The 18,020-nt window shown below is 37.3% G+C and overlaps 1 protein-coding gene across 1 annotated transcript in view; it reads right to left on the bottom strand.

Annotated features, from left to right (window-relative positions):
* Positions 1–18,020, bottom strand: part of unc-13 (protein unc13 homolog) — a 1,156,644-nt gene that overhangs the window by 714,677 nt on the left and 423,947 nt on the right. The window contains exon 11 of the mRNA XM_090416011.1: positions 4,004–4,091. Coding sequence (XP_090272137.1) covers positions 4,004–4,091 — 88 coding nt within the window. The remainder of the gene's footprint in view (positions 1–4,003; positions 4,092–18,020) is intronic.

Here is an 18,020-nt window from a genome sequence, read left to right as displayed (position 1 = left end):
AGAGGCAGATCTTCCTGTTTGTTCTAAATATGATAATCTACAAGAGCAAGGAATCTGGTAGACACCTGGATAATTAAGATGTGGAAGCTTGTCCTTAGGAGAAGTGTGAAAGGTGGAGATTTTTCTGACTGGTCGAAAGGCAACAAAAATATTCAGTGGTTTTAAAACTTTTGCTATAAATTCACTAATGCCGTGTACATAAGAGATATGAGTGGATGTTATTTCTTCTGTATTTGAAGAGGAAGACATATTAAAATGACTCAAAGCTCTTTTGATGAAGGAATTCTTGTATCCATTAGATAGAAAGAAAGAAGTAATATATTGCAGTTCTTTCTGTAATAGATCGTCTGAAGAACAAAAGGAGTGGGCTCGATGAATCAGTGTTTTAATAGTTCCTGCCTTTTGACAGGGATCGTGATGAGATTCGGCATGGATATAATGGCCTGTATCAGTCTTCTTTCTATAGACTGAGAAATGTAGGTTACCATCTGGTTGGCAAAGAATTATAAGATCTAAAAAGGCTAACTGCTTATTTGATTCTACTTCTAGGGTAAACTGGATCCTTGAATGAAGTGCATTTAACTTAGAGAGAAACTGTTGAAGTTCATCAGAAGAGCCATTTCATATAGCAAAAATGTCATTGACATATCTGAACCAATGAGTAGGTCTGGGAGAAATGTTGTCAAAGATATGTTGTTTAAAATGTTCCATAAAGTTCCAAAAAATGTTCCATCCTGTTGTAAATTACCAACCAATTAGCATACAGGAATCGTTGTCAAGGTCTTGGAGAAATTAGTCAAGAGAAAAATACAGGATTGGATAGATAAAAATGGGATACTGTATGGGGGGACAACATGGTTTTGTGAAGGGTAGATCATGCCTCAGTAACTTGCTCACGTTTTATAACATAGTGACAGCTGAACTATAAGGGTAATGGGTTTTCAGATAATTCTACAGGACCTTGCTAAGGCCTTTGACAGGATACCACATGGAATTCTAATCAGTAAACTGCAGTATATGGGGATGGATACAGGGGTGGTGAGATGGATAGGATGGTGGTTGATGGAGAGATATCAGAGTGGTTTATTCAGGTGTAGAGTCCAAAAGACAGCCTGTGACTAGTGGTGCCGCAGGGTTCTGTTCTTGCACCACTACTTTTCAATTTGTTCGTTAACGATATAGGAAAGGATCTGAGAAGAAGTGTTAACTTACTTGCTGATGATGCAAAGTTGGGTAAAGCAATAGTGAGTGCACAGGATGTCAAAATTTTGCAAGATGATTTGGATAGTTTGGAGGACTGGGCTAAGGAAAATGGATGTCAATTTAATGTGGCAAAGTGTAAGGTTATGCATTTTGGGGTGAAAAGATTAGCAGCAGTATACCACACCACATTGGTGGAACCATACTCCAGGAGATTGATGAGGCCAGGGATTTGGGAGTGTTGGTGGGTAGGGAGTTGAAGTTTAGGGGGGCACATTGCAAAAGTGTCTAAATCAGCTCATCAAATCACTTGGTTGCTGAAAAATACTTTAACAATCAGAGACAAACAAGTTATTGTTCCTCTGTATCAAGCCTTGATAAGACCTCATCTAGACTACTGTGCCCAGATATGAGTGCCAGGGTTTCTTCTTGATGGGAAGAGGAGAGGAGATTCTTGGTGGGGAGGATCCAGAGACGAGTGATCAAGATGATAGCAGGTCTATGGAATGAACCTTATGAAAACAGGTTGAAGATTTGGGGGTTCCAGAAATTGGTTGTTAGGCAGAAAAGGGTTGATATGATTGAGACATTCAAATTACTGAAGGGTTCCTATAAGATTAATTCAGAAGATATTTTTGAGAATAGGACTGGTGGTGGGAGGACTAGGGGCCATACATGGAAGCTGGGCAAGAATGTGGTTAGCAAGGGTGTTAGAGCTAGGTTTTTTAGTTGGAGAGTGGTGAATGAGTGGAATAAGCTGCCAAAGTCTGTTGTGGGTGCCATGACTGTGAATGAGTTCAAGGCGAGGTATGATAGATACTGTGTGAATGTTGAATAGTTGTTCTTGACATGATGTTAGGGCCTCCCTCGATGAGTCTGTCGACTCCCTGGAGTTGCCCGTAATAATAATAATAATAATAAAGAAGTTGGATATAGCAGAAGAAAGGGGATTGCCCATTGCTGTTCCTTCAATTTGTTGATACAACTTATTTTTAAAGGAAAAATAGCCAGAATGTATTACAAAATCAAATATTTTTACAATGTCTGAAGGAAATTCCTGTTGCAGTAATTCAATACTTTCAGATAAAGCAACATTTGTAAATAAAGAAACAACATCTAAACTGATCGTGATATCAGAAACGTCCAAATGAAGATCAGAAATTTAGGATCCGATGTAAGAAGCCTATAAGTTGAATAGTCGTGGAGTAATAGAGACATTTTTCTCTCATATTCCTTCCTATCTTGCATAACTACAGCCTTCCCTTTATCAGATTTCGTAATAATTAATTTTTTTTATTCTTCAGTGATTTCAATTCTTTAAATTCAGAGTAAGAAAGATTAGGACGAGGAGGCTTGGCATCAAAGAGAATTTTCGCATATTAAAAACATAACCCCGTTGGCTGTTTTTTGGGATACGGATCGAATACCTCAGTCTATGTTGTCAAAAAAATCCATAAGGGGAACCTTATTAGGAGCAACGGTGAAATCATAACCTTTCAAAAAAAAACAAAATGTTCACTGTCTGTTAGAGGACCTCCAGAAACATTGATCACTACTTGATCTGTATCAATAACATTATTACTGGGTCTAGGAAAACGTTTTGAAAAACGTATCTTTGACAACATTTTTCCCAGACCTACTCATTGGTTCAGATGTGTCTGTGACATTTTTGCTATTTGGAATGGCTCTTCTGATGAACTTCAACAGTTTCTCACTAAGTTAAATGCACTTCATCCATGAATCCAGTTTACCCTAGAAATAGAATCAAATAAGTAGTTAGCCTTTTTAGATCTTATAATTCTTTGCCAACCAGATGGTAACCTACATTTCTCAGTTCATAGAAAGAAGACTTATACTGGTCATTATATCCATGCTGAATCTCATCACCATCCCAGTCAAAAGGCAGGAACTATTAAAACACAGGTTCATCGGGCCCACTCCTTTTGTTCTCCAGATGATCTATTACAGAAAGAACTGCAATATATTACTTCTTCCTTTCTATCTAATGGATACAAGAATTCCTTCATCAAAAGAGCTTTGAGTCATTTTAATATGTCTTCCTCTTCAAATACAGAAGAAATAACGCGCATTCCTATCCTTTATGTACACAGCATTAGTGAACATATTGCAAAAGTTTTAAAACAACTGAATATTTTTGTTGCCTTTCCCAGTCAGAAAAATCTCCACCTTTCACACTTCTCCTAAGGACAAGCTTCCACATCTTAATTATCCAGGTGTCTACCAGATTCCTTGCTCTTGTAGATTATCATATTTAGAACAAACAGGAAGATCTGCCTCTATTCGACAAGAAGAACACGAGTCTTATATACAGTACCTTAAACCTGAACAGTCTGGACTTGCAGAACATGCCATCTTAACCAGACATAGAGTTCATTGGAAAAAGACAAGAGACCTTCACAAAAGTCTGTTCCTCATGGAACGGCTTTATAAAGAAACATGTGAAACTTTACTCCACTCTCCTAATTTAATCAGATCCGATGGTTTACGTCTATCCCCTTTATGGGAAATAGTACTTTACAAATCAGCTAATCTTTTCTAACTTTTTATTGTATACATAGTTTTTTAGGAAATTTTATTGACCTTTTTAGTTATCTTACACTAACTACTTATGTGGTGCTTTTTGGAATTGTCAGTTATTGTTTGAGCTTAAAATGTACTGAAGATGTCTGTGACACACGGGTGAAAATTATACTATTAAAAAAAATTTTTAAGCGAGTTTTCCGTCATTAATTTTGTATTCAATACTCAAAACGATACATCTACATGTAGTTAATTTACTTACCAACTCACTGACAAGAGGTATCGATTTTCTGCGTGGCCGAATATCAGGCATGGAATCAATATTACTGTAGAAGGGATTATGCTCTGGTCTAAAAAATAAACAAATATCTTATTAGAACTGTTTTAAATAACAAACATAACTACATAACTATAAAGAATAATTTTCCTAGAAAGCAGATAATTCCAGATGACCAAAATTTGGTGGATATAAAATGAAAATCAAAGTATCAATGACCATATATCACTTGTTGATAATATTTAAATAAACATTAATGATCCTATATTTTGTCAATTTCATGAAAAAAATGAAAACAATACCTATTAAAAATCTTAAAACTACTAAACAAGATCAAATATCAGAAAAAAAATTAATATCCACAAACTATTTCATTTTAATTCACGACTTATAAACTGGAAGTCAAAATGTTTCTTGCATACCGAAAGTATCTTTCAAATGATATTTTATAACAATAAAAATTATTTTTTAAAAAGATAATGGCAAAATAGGAAATGATAAATGTTGGGTCGCTTAAGAGTCAAAGTCAGATAACTGTGAGGAGAGCTTCACACTGCTATTACAGATGGCACAGAACTGACTGGGTGCTTCTGACCTTATGTTCAATCCTCATCTTAACGTGGTGAACCCCATTATCAGCAATCCACTGGGTAATGAACAAACAAGGATGGGCTAGGAATTTGGAACTTAACTGACCAAGTTAAACTCTCTATTGGTTTACACCAAATACACATGATGGTACAACATGAGATTTCATTCCGGCTGGGAATTGGCTGGTAAACAATAGGTCAGGAAATAGGGAGTAAATAGTAAAAGTTTGTTATGTCAGCTATGGGAACAAACTCCAACTGAACATCTAAAAGAAAAAGAAGAAAAAAATGAACTCATTGTCAGAAGAATGAAGTTGGGAACCAACAAAATAATGAGTTAAACTTGCTGAAGAACTGGAAAAGTACCACATGGACATAATTGGCATTACTGAGACAAAGAAAACAAAAACACGTGAAATCCTATTAAATAATAAGTACAGGATATTGAATTCAGGCAATAATGATAAAGCAAATAAGGTATACGAATAATTGCATTCAATACTAAACAAGAACATAAACTTCTGGATTGGAAAAAATTCAGACAGAATTATTATTACTATTAAGAGAAACCTCCAGGGAGTCAGAGACTCATCAAGGGAGACCACATACTAAACACACCAGCTATCATACTTATTCTTGAACTCATTCACATTGCTTACACTCATAACATCCAAAGGAAATCCAGTCCAACCACGCACCACCCTCTGAGAGAAAATTCTAGTACTCACAACCTTTGTGGCTGCCTTCGTTCTCAGCTTCCAGGGATGCCTCTCGTCCTTTCCCCACCCTCAATAAATTGAAAAATTCCATCAATTGAAATCCTGTATGACCCTTTCAGAAGTTTGTAAATCTCAATCATATCACCCAACTCTTTCTCCTGTTTGCTAGTGTCTGCGGTCTACAAATTCTCAATCTGTCTTCATAATTAGTATTCTGCAATACTGATGTAATTTTTAACACTCTCCTTTGTACTCTCTCATATATCAGAATCACAACAGAAACCAGGAGACTAGACCTGTGCACAGTAGTCCAAGTGAGGTCTTATCAAGGCTTTGAAAAGATGCAAAATAACATTCTTATCTTTACATGTGAATGTTCATTTCAGCATTGCAATTATCTTTTGAGTTGTATTTGCAATCTTTGCTGCATGGCCCCTGAATTTCAACTTCCTATCTATTATCATTCCAAGGTTACTAGCCTCATCAGTTTCTTCTAGTCTAATCCCACCAATATAATATGACATTGGATATCTAATCATGTTGAAGTGAATGACTCTACATTTACTGACATTGAACTGAATTGCGATTTTCCCATGCCCACAATTCCAGCCTATTCAAATCATTCTGCAAAGAATGCATATTGGCAGCATTCCTGATTACCCTACCTATCTTTGCATCATCAGCAAATAACTGTATGTCGCTTGTCAAATCCTTCCCAATATCATTAATGTACAGATTGAATAACAGTGGACCAAGCACTGATCCTTGTGGTACACCACTTGTTATTTATTTATTTGTTTTTTTATTAATCTTTGTACTGTTTATGGGCAGTACTACACTTACATCACGTCCAGACATTTCGTCCAGACTTGATACAGGCCTAAGCCTTTACAAGTGTTTCACCCTATGCCTGTTCGAGTTATCATAGTAGTCATTCTCTGGTGGCAACAGCATGCCATCAGTGTGCCCTGTAGAGTCCTCAAGGAAAGAACTTTTATATCCTTTTGTGTAAGCCCAAGCTGTTTTAATCTTTATAACTATCTGCACTACATATGCCATGTAAAGAGATGGTGGCGCCGGTAAACCTCAGAGTTGTCCCATGCTCCTCTTGTATCTTACTAACTAGATCCGAGTTATTTTTATAATAATTCACTTTATTATTATGGCTATAGGCTAGTGGGCACCCTATTCCCACCATCTGGGCATCAACTACCCAAACATCACTACCTCTTTTAATCACTAAGTCTAACTTACGCAAACCTGCAGAGGTCCTATAATGTGGTTCCACCGCAGTCTCCCAACCTTTGTTCTTAAAGCGGTTGTTCAGAATGGAGACCACGACATCATGCCTCCTCATGCGGACCCCATGGGTGCGGAAGTAACACTGGGCTATATGAGACAATGTCTCACTGTAGTGGCAGCCAGCCCTACAGTTGGAGTCGTCACTACCCCATTGAGCTGTGCGGGCTCGATTAGGCAGGGCATTGATCCTCGTCCTGATAAGGTCAATATACTCGAACCCAGGGAGGAGTCTGGTGCCATCCCTTACCCAATCATGCAGGGGAGGCACAGATATGACTCTTTTAAAGGAGCACCATCTACAGAACAGTGCAACAGAGATGTCCATCTCGTCTTCTGCGGGTGCTGACTCGATTAAAGTACCCTGATAATGGGACCAGCCTTTAGCCCCCACTACTAAAGTCTTCTTGTATTAATGAGCTATAGAAAGCCTCTCTGCAGATGGGGGAAGAATATAGTTCTAACTGCATGATTCTTGATAGCTGCAGGCATGGGATCAGCCATCTAAGTGATGGAACTCCAATCCCACCATCCTTCACCCTCGCATGGAAATATGCAATAGGAGTGTCAGGCGGTAGTCGGCACCATGATCTCACAGCTGAACGGATAGCCCTGTTCATTCGGGACAGTACCAAGATATATGTTCTACCAAGCACCAACTTGTGGTAAAAGCGAGGTAGGAGATAGTAGGAAAGGAGAAACAGTCTTTGCTGGGGCTTGAGAGGAGCTTTCCTCAAAGAAGCGATCCCAGCTTCTAGGATAGAAAGGACAAAAGACCTTCCTTTTGGGGTGAACATCATACCGAGGTACCTCCACTCTCAAAGGATGGTCAAATCATGCAACAGCCTCCCATGCAGGGAAAACTCTATAGTCTCGACCTTAAGCTTCTTGTCACGACCAGAGGAGACAAGAGCTAAAGAGCAGGACTTCTCTACATTAATAGAAAGGCCTCGAATAGAGAAGAAGTCAACTGCCCGGTCAAGGAGTCCTGCAAAGGCTACGAGAATAAGATCATCCGCAAAGGCCATAGCATTAAAGAAGAAGCACCTAGAGAGTAGCCTATATGGCTAGGAAGAGAATGAAGAACTCATCTATGATGCAGTTAAAGTAAAGGAGGAGATAAAGAATCACCCCGCACTGCAGGAATAGAAGTTGCACGTGACCCTGTAGTGATAGTGATGGAGCTACCCAAGTATAGCTCCATAACATAGGAAAGAAAAGGTTCTGGACATCCAGCAATAGACAGCGCTCGAAGGAGAGCAGGAAGGGAGACGCTATCAAAGGCCTTTTGGAGGTCCAGCGATGCCATATATAGAGGCTTAAGGTGGCGTCAGGAATCAGAGAGAAGAGAAGAAAGAAGATATATATTCTCGGCATAGCCATTTGAAGGGACCAAAGCTCTCTGTCTATAATCATGCTGTATATGTTGCTGAAGTCATTTAACTAATATTTTATGATAGAGTCTAAGTAACACAGGGGAGATGGTAATAGGTCTAAAGTCTGATGCACAGCTTGAAGTTTCTTTCTTCAGAATGAAGACAGTTGTTGAAGCACGTAAGTATGGTGGTATTACTTTACTGGAAAGGAGAATGTCCACTAAGTCTTGAAGAATCTTCAACGGCACCTTCTGAAGCCTAGATGCAGGAAAGCCATCAGGTCCAGAGGCAGAGAAATTGGATGGAAGAGCTTCTTTAATCTCCTGGATGGAGACAGGCTGGTATATTTGAAGGGCAGGAATGGACCTCATTATTGTAGGTCGGTCATCATAATCAGGGAAATGTGTAGGTGGAGCAGAAAAGACTGTACTCCAGAATTTGACAAAATCATCATGTAAGTCTGCTAGAGGTGGAGGGGGAAGCCCCGTCAAAGATGGTTTTGGCACATTGCCCTCTATGCTTTTTATAGAGGGCCTGCATAGCTGCATAGGCCTTCTTCCTTATACCTTGCAGACAGAGATCCCTGTTATCCCACTTTTTGATATCTGTCAGTCAGTCAGCCAGCCATCCTCTTATCCATGCTAATATTCTATAACCCAAACCCATATTCTCCAATTTATGCAACAGTCTTCCATGCTATATTCTGTCAAAAGCCTTAGCAAAATCCAAAAGTATCATGGTGTATCAATTCCTCTTGTCTAGTTCAATAGTAATATTGTTATAGAATGTGAGCAAGTTGCTAAAACATGATAGTCCCTTACTAAACCCATGTTATTCATGGCAAAATAGAGATTCACTGTCAACCCATTTCTGAATGCGGGCCCTAACCAATTTTTCCACAATTTTCACCACCACTTCTGAGATATTAATTGGTCAATAGTTGGATACATTGGTCTTTGCACTGCCCTTGTGTAATGGAATTACCATGCATTCCTTCCATTCCTGTGGAATCTTCCCTGTTTTGAGACTCATATTAAATATCCTGGTCGAAGGAATGGCCAGTTCAGCTGAACACTCTTTTAGCACAAGTGCTGATATTCCATCACTCCCTATTGCTGAATTCTTATTTAATTTGTGCAATAGCTCTAATACCTTGGCCTCACACAACTGCGTTTCTTCATCAAGTGAAGAGATAACAGTGAGCTAAATGTTGGGTTCACCAGGTTGATGGCTAAATGTTGTGTTCACCAGGTTGGAACATTCATAAAACTTTTGAGTTTTATGAATGTTCACTTCCGAAATGAGTACCGCATGATCACCGTCACCAACTAAGGCAGAATAGTTTCATCTTTAACTGATACGCCCTCTGACACCATAATCAAATCTAACACTCTTTGACCTCGAGTTCCTTCTATCACATGCTGCTTGAGGAAGTTGTCCCGCAACAGCACAATCAACATTTGGATAATTAAAGTCTCCCATTATGATTACTCTATTCGCGCTCATCTTTTCTATTTGGTGATGCATTTCTTCATCACTAGCAAACGATCCACCTGGTCTGTAACAACCCCCCACTATGTAATTTGTCTTGTTAGATTCCACCTAACACCAGATGGTGTCAAACTCACTGCCACATGAAATATTGTTAGTAGTATTAGTACTACATTCATAAGTCTCAACCCTAACTGGATTTAAGTCATCCGATATCATTAGCGGCATGCCCCCTTCTCTCCTCCTTCCGAAAAATACTGACACTCGATACCAGTTAGTAGGTCTGATTCTGATAGCCAAGTCTCACTAATACCTACAATCTGAGGTCACAACATATTGACTAAGGCAACAAACTCTACCCCTTTGTTTCTGATACTGCTAGCATTCATGTAATCTACCTGAATGTTCTTTTGTATACTCTTGTTTGCAGTCTGCCTGACACAGTTGGACAACTTGCAGATCTCTATTCTTCTCTAATGTCTTACACATGTAGACATCTTTACACACATGATGGGTCCGAACTGGACGAACACAAACCTGAAATCATTCTCGCCTCGTCAACATTTCCATGACAAAGCCGATTCCAGTCATTAACACAATTATTTAACATTCTTACACTCACATTCACACCATTCCTCCCTTTATAATTTAGTTTCCCTGACTCTGTGTTAGGTCTCATACCAGTTATTAGTTTTTCTAGAGATTCCTGATGCTAAACACAGGTGTAGGCCATCCCTCTTATACAAATCCAATTATGTGAATTATGTGGACAGTATTCAAAATGGGACTCATTAATGAGGTTTCTTAAGCACCTCCATAACACAATTAGAAGAACAAAGGTAGGTTGCTCCCTTTGATTAGAAAAGGCCTAAGTTTGATTCTCATCATGACAAGAGGAATATTTATATGGGTTTTTTCAGCTGAAGGTGAGTTAGCCAATCTGATATGGAGGTAGCAGGGTTTTTCTCCCAGAAACTGGGTTTTTCATCCCGCATACAAACAAATTGGCCTTTCAGAACACATTATTTACAGACAAAAAGACTAATGGTGGTGGTTGTTGTGGACAGTAGCTGATGCTGGTGTAGGTGATGATGGTAGTAGTGGTTTGCTGTAGTGGAAACAGAACTGTAGAGTAGATGGATCTTTGGACTCCTTGGAGGTGTCATGTAATAATTATTATTTGTGCCGACAGTCACACAGAAGTTTAGAAATGTTTAATGTAGTTCCGTTTAATTTATTTTTATATTTACTTTTTTTAAACTTTATTTTTTATCATTTTTATTATTAGAAATTTTTCATGTCATTAAACCATGAGCCGATATAAAGAAAATGGAAAATATGGTCACTGTTGGATACCTAAACAGCAGAATAGAAAAGAAATCCCATCAGGTATATAGAAACGTTCTGGGCAAACATGGAGAAAAGGTCAAGTCTAAAAATAAATGTAAGTACTTGCTGCATTTCTGCTCGGGATAAAAACTAGTCATTACTAACACCCAACATAAATATTCTTTCTTTTAAGGTTACACAGTGGTCAACATTCATGGTTAAGAATTTATGGAAACACAACACATGTTAAAATAATTACTTTACTTAATATTAGGAAAGTAACATATGACATTTCGACCTCCAAATTGAGGTTATCATCAGAAAAATACACATGTATAAGAAACAAGTTAAATGCTACTGCACTTTACAAAGGTAAAATGAATCTAAGCTGCTTATTAATCTTTTATCTGGCGTGATCTCTAGTGGGAAAAGAAAAAAAAAATATTAAAACAATAATAATAAATAAAATAAAATTTAAAAAAGTAAATATAAAAATAAATTAAACTACATTAAACATTTCTAAAGTCTGCTCATATTGAGATTTCCTTCTGGGATGGTTCTGGTTGCAGATGGGTCCTCCACATTCTTGGAATGATTAGTCCGTCAGTTTTGTTCTGGTTTGGATTGTGTTTTCGCATTTCACAGACTTCTTTAACTTTTCTCTTAAACCAGGTTTTGGTGTGGTGTAGAAACTTGGTGCCTTTCCAGTCAATTCTATGGTATATTTCGAGTGCGTGGTCTGATAGGCCTGTTTTTCCATAATGGGGGTATTTAATGAGTCGTTTATGTTTGTCTTTTCTGATTTCTGTTTCACCCTATGTAGGGTAGGTTACATGTACATTGGATTTTGTAAACCCCTGGGTGGGACAGGTGTCGAAGAGGATCTATCGAAGAGTAATGAAGAGTATCAAAGATCTGTCGAAGAGTAAAGGTGCATATTGTTACATAATCATTTATTTTTGGATTGGGGTAGAGGGTTATAGACCTATTTAATTTGCAGGCAATTCACTTCAGGAACATGCTCATGCAGTTTAGTGTAAAATAGTAGCAAAAGTTTAACAACTTCAATAATGTCACGTATCTAAACTAGAAGAAAATGTCGTTATATCTGCTGATGTTATAGAACTCTTACATAAATATTTTTTCTGGCATGAATTCTCTATTAGTTATAATGTAATCAATTTATAGATTTTTGCACTCTTGTATTGACAAAAGAAATTTGTGTAGTAATTTCATCTTTCTACTACAAGAAAAGAACAGATAATAACAGAAGAAAAATATGTAATATTTTCTTTTTCATTGGGTGAATTCACAATGTTCTTTCTTTGTGTTTTGAAATGAAAGTGCAAATTATTATTTTCTTACCATTTTTGCCAATAGAAAATCTGCTATTTTTCTCCCGCAGGAGAAAAGAAATAAGGCAATAATATTGTTCAATCTTTCGAACGTTACTGTAGTGGAAATTTTTATTATCAAACTTTGCTGTTTTGTCATAAAAAAAAATATTATTCATGCTACTTTGAAAATTTCTAATCTGTGGCACACACTGCTATGAAAATTTAATAAACAAAGTTTCGGCAAACTGTATTCTTATTTACAAAATAAGAATCTTATAATAGGCATAACTGAAAAACAGTTGCTTTAGGCGAGATTGTGTTATACCGAATATTTCAAAAATTAAAAAATAAAACATCTCAGAGAATGATTTACCCTACTATTCAGAATTGTTTGGAATATAATTAAGATATTTTATATATATATAGAAAGTATTTTACCATGGGTATAATAAATGTTAAAGATACCAAGTTATTTTAAACCTAGTTTTACTCCATTTCCCAAGTAAGCAAACAGACAAACAAGTCAAGTTTGCACCTGCACGTATTGGAAGTCTAGCTGACCCTCAAAGTAGTGCAAGTCAAGGCAACTCATGGTAAAAATAAAATAAGCTCTGATCACTATTCTTAATATTTACCCTTAATGCACAGCCCATCTCCTTGAGGAAATGTATACTGCTATGTATTAAAGGCAAGGGGGGGTGCCACTACTCAGACCAGGTTCAGCCTTTATTGAGGTCTCATCAGTGGGAGCCAGGCTATAAATACCAAGCTTTTAGTAATACAAAGCTTATAAGTATTTTACCAGAACAAGTTATAGAGGAATGAAGATCAATACAGATGATACGAGAACATATAGAAACTGCAACAACTGCCCCAATACGGAACTGACACCCACTCACATCTTTACCTGTCCAGCAATTACAGCAGCCTTGCAAGAAATAGATCCTAATCCTGAACAACAGCTCTATACAAACAAAATCACAGACATAGCCAAAGCAGTACAAAGAGCGCACGGAAACATCTAAGACTCTTCAAAGGACAAGACAACAACAACAACCAGAACAAGTTACCATAAGGTGTTTTAACCTTATTAAATAAAAATCTCTGGATGAGATATAAATGTAGAAAGTATTTTACCTTGGGTAAATAAATGTTAAAGATACCAAGCTATTTTAAACCTATATATAGCTATATATATATATCTCCAACACAAGAAATTTGGAACTTCTATCACATTAATACTGTGTGTAGTAGTGTGTTGGCAAGGGGAAAATGTTCACATTTATAGATTTTAATTATTTTATTTATATTTTTCATTTTTTTGGTGAAATAATGAAATGTGAAATTCATTATTTCACACTTCTGTACTGTATTGTTTCCATTTCATCTTGAAAGATGAAATGGAAACAGTACAGTCAGGCATCTCTCTATCAATATTTGTAGTCCTGAAAAGGACTGTTTTGATGGCCCTGAAAAGAAACATTTTTGATTTTACTGTTCAAAATTTATAGATGTTGAACAGTATGGAACACCCTAAAACAAGGGTGAAGGGCACCTGCTTTTTTATTGATAATTTATTCCTTCGAAAATATACTATTAGACATCTCAAAAGAAGAAAATATATCATTGTGTTATAAAAATAACTTAAATAAATACACAAAGCAGTTTTACATTCAGGGCACCAGATTGTTGTCGCCCTTCTAATATTGTTTTTTTGCACACTTACCATTTGCGTAGAGGTTTTTTTTTTTTTATTAGCCATAGCCGGTAGATTCTGAGTATACTTTCTAATATTCCTTTCTGACCAGTAATAAGCTATAAGCTAATGGAGATCAATGACCTCCCCCCCACTGGGAAACAGATCAAAAAGAACATGCCCAGCAAGCAGCACACTAAAGTGCCTCGTGCAATAACTGAATATTTTACAGGCAGAAATTCCTTGTTTTGTTTTTCCATCTTTCTGATTGATTAGCAGACATTCGAAACATATTATTTTTGCATTTTGTAGGATGACAGTGTTTTTAAATATTATTTCCCCTATTACCCAATATCACATATCTTCCTGGTTTATAATAATCAGGAGTAAGTAGATGGCGTTGGTGGAGATGGAGAGTTCTAGAGTAGGTGCCCTCCCTCGATGAGTCTTTGGACTCCTTGGTGGTTTCGTAATAATAATAATAATTGTCCTATGTTAAAGATACCAAGCTATTTTAAACCTGGTTTTACTCCATTTCCCAAGTAAGCAAACAGACAAACAAGTCAAGTTTGCGCCTGCAAGTGTTGCAAGTCTAGCTGACCCTGCACGTAGTGCAAGACCAAGGCAACTCATGGTAAAAGTAGAATAAGCTCTGATCACTAATCTTAATATTTACCCTTAATGCAAAGCACATCTCCTGGAGGAGATGTATGATGCTTTGTATTAAAGGCAAGGGGCCACTACCCAGACCGGTTTTGACCTTTATTGAGGTCTCATCAGTGGGAGCTAGGCTAGAAATACCAAGATTTTAGTAATACAGAGGTAAAATACTTTCTACATTTATATCTCCTCCTGAGATTTTTATTTAATAAGGTTAAAACACCTTATGGTAACTTGTTCTGGTAAAATACTTATAAGCTCTGTATTACTAAAATCTTGGTATTTCTAGCATAGCTCCCACTGATGAGACCTCAATAAAGGTCGAAACCGGTCTGGGTAGTGGCCCCTTGCCTTTAATACAAAGCATCATACATCTCCTCCAGGAGATGTGCTTTGCATTAAGGGTAAATATTAAGATTAGTGATCAGAGCTTATTCTACTTTTACCATGAGTTGCCTTGGTCTTGCACTACGTGCAGGGTCAGCTAGACTTGCAACACTTGCAGGCGCAAACTTGACTTGTTTTTCTGTTTGCTTATTTGGGAAATGGAGTAAAACCAGGTTTAAAATAGATTGGTATCTTTAACATATATTATACCCAAGGTAAAATACTTTCTACAATAATTGTCCTAGTTCTTCCATGTCATTGCAAAGGAGCACTGTATCATCAGCATACCTCAGATTACTGATCAATCTATCCTAATTCCCGTCTTGAGCTCATCCAAGGCTCCATGAATTATGTCCTCCACATATATATTAAACAAGTGAGGAGAAAGTAAACATCCTTGCCTAACTCCTTGTCCAACTTGAAGCCAGTCAGTCAATCCAACACCTGTTCTTGCCATGGCTTCTTGCTTCCTGTACAAGTTGGCTATCAACCTGATAGTATTTTGAGGAAAGCCCATTCTTTTCATTACTTCTCGCAGTTTCACATGCTCAACGCAGTCAAAAGCTTTAGAGTAGTCTAAGAAACACATTACAGTGAGTCTGAATTCTTTATATTTTTCTATGATCTGTCTAACACAAAGGATCTGATATCTGGTGCCCTTACTTTTCCTAAAACCTGGTTGTTCTTCAGGCATCTCTGACTCAACTTGGCCTCAATCCTATTTAGCATGATCTTCAATAAAAGTTTGCTTGCATGAAATATTAAACTAATAGTTCTATAGTTCTTGCATGCCTTCATATCACCTTTCTTATGTAGTGGTATGAAAACCGACTTCTTCCAGTCTCTAGGCTGTGATCCTGTCTCCCATATCCTTGTAATCAATCTATGAAACACTCTTATCTCTCCAACCCCTGTGGCCTTAATTAACTCTGCTTGGATTTCAACTGCACCTGAGGCCTTGTTGCTGTTCAGCAGCGTAACTGCTCTTTCAATGTCATGCCTAAGTGGAGGAGATTTTCCAAATCGGAATTTTCCTAGTGAGAGGGCTCCTCCAAATTTTCTTTATCCACTCTATTGTACAGTTCCTCACAGTATTCTTTCTGTCTGTTTTTGATTCAACTATTCTGTTAGTAATGCTCCATTCCTGTCTTTGATGACATTCAATTTGAGCTTAAACTTGCACTTTAATGAACATCCTTTAATAAGGCATATTTTATTTAGTTAGTGACTTAAAGCACAAGTTTCTGATATTAGCTGTCCTGCCTGTTTGGCTGTAGTAGGATAGTTTACTGCTGCAAGGGACTTGGTATACACCAGGTAGGTCTAGGGCAGGGGTCGTAAACTAGTGACCTTAATGATTTCGACTACACTTAAAATGCAATTTTTAATAAATTCTCCATCAGTAAAAGGCTTCAAATCCTGAGCAATTTTTTTCACTTATGATGCAAGTACATTTAACAGCAGCATCACTTGTTGTGATAACATTTGAAAATATCTTGCGTTGAAACGTGGCACAAAGAATTGTAGTAATAAGTTTTATTTTTGTTTAAAGCTGTCATAAAACATTTAGAAATTTGAATTTTTTCTGTTTGGTTAAAACTTTTCTAATATCCTGCAGGTAACCATGCAGGATGTTAGAAACATTGATTTTTTAACCAAACAGAAAAAATGCAAAAATGCAAATTTTTTAACCAAACAGAAAAAGGGCAGGAGTCGCAAACTGATGGGCCGGATACGGCCCATGAAAAGAAATCATTAAGGTCTCATCAGTGGGAGCCAGGCTAGAAATACCAAGATTTTAGTAATACAGAGGTAAAATACTTTCTACATTTATATCTCCTCCTGAGATTTTTATTTAATAAGGTTAAAACACCTTATGGTAACTTGTTCTGGTAAAATACTTATAAGCTCTGTATTACTAAAATCTTGGTATTTCTAGCATAGCTCCCACTGATGAGACCTCAATAAAGGTCGAAACCGGTCTGAGTAGTGGCCCCTTGCCTTTAATACAAAGCATCATACATCTCCTCCAGGAGATGTGTGATGCAAAGATCATGGGCCGTATCCGGCCCATCAGTTTGCGACTCCTGCCCTAGACCTACCTGGTGTATACCACGTCCCTTGCAGCTGTAAACTGTCTTACTATGGCCAAACAGGCAGGACAGCTAATATCAGGATTTCTGAGCAAAGACTACATTCAGTTTCAGCAATATAGCCACTCAGGACTTGCGGACCATGCACTAGATTCCCACCACAGAATACGCTGGAAGAAAGCCACTTTAATACACCGTAGGAAATATAAATATGAAAGATTGTTCTTGGAATCAGCCTCAGCTCTAAAAAAACTTCCCAAATCTCAACAAATTTGGATGCATGAGACTGCCCCAAATATGGGAAGTTTGCATCCTTAGAACATCAACCCAACAGCCAAAACAACCCAATTTAGCCCACTAGGGGAGAGCATCTTTAGGACTCTAGGACCAACACCAGTTGCCTTCTTCAGCCTCATTTGCTTGTTGTTAATGCCTTCGTGCACATATAGTTTTATGTTCCGGGGGTGATGTAACATTGTCAAAATATAGGAAGGTATTAATTCAGGTTTTTTAATTAACATTTTAGTATACGTTGTCATTTCCTAAAAAATTTAAAGAGATTATCTCCAAAAACATCTATAATAAATCTGGCATGAATAAAAAGACCAAATCTGAGTATTCAGGAAGCGCTTGTTTGAGTCAGAGCAGGGAACATGCCATTGTAAGTATAACACATGTTGAAGAAGATTGTGAAAAGGTTAATAAAGCAGGTGAAACCAATGGCAAAGAAAAGAGTGAGAATGACAACAAGAAAGTGTGCAAGAATAACAGTGAAAAACAGAGTGCAATTAATTGTAAGACAATGAGTGGCGCTAATGGTAAAAAGTATGTGTGACTGACAGTCTGATAGTGAGAGTGAATGATAACAAAAAATGCCAATATTTCAAAGAAGAATTGGTGAAGATCGGGCAAAAGATATAATTAAGGGTGAACAAGAAGAAGACTAAAATGAATGATGTCTGAATGAAAGAGATAACGAAAGACTAACGAGTGGCATGAGGGATTCAATTATTAGAGGTATGGTG

This window comes from Typopeltis vanoorti, chromosome 3 (genome assembly GCF_054136105.1).
Source record: "Typopeltis vanoorti isolate ZY-2024b chromosome 3, IOZ_Tvanoo_1.0, whole genome shotgun sequence".
In the NCBI taxonomy this organism is placed as follows: domain Eukaryota; kingdom Metazoa; phylum Arthropoda; class Arachnida; order Uropygi; family Thelyphonidae; genus Typopeltis; species Typopeltis vanoorti.
Note: the sequence above shows the minus strand (reverse complement) of the source record. Positions and strands in the feature narration are given on the sequence as shown.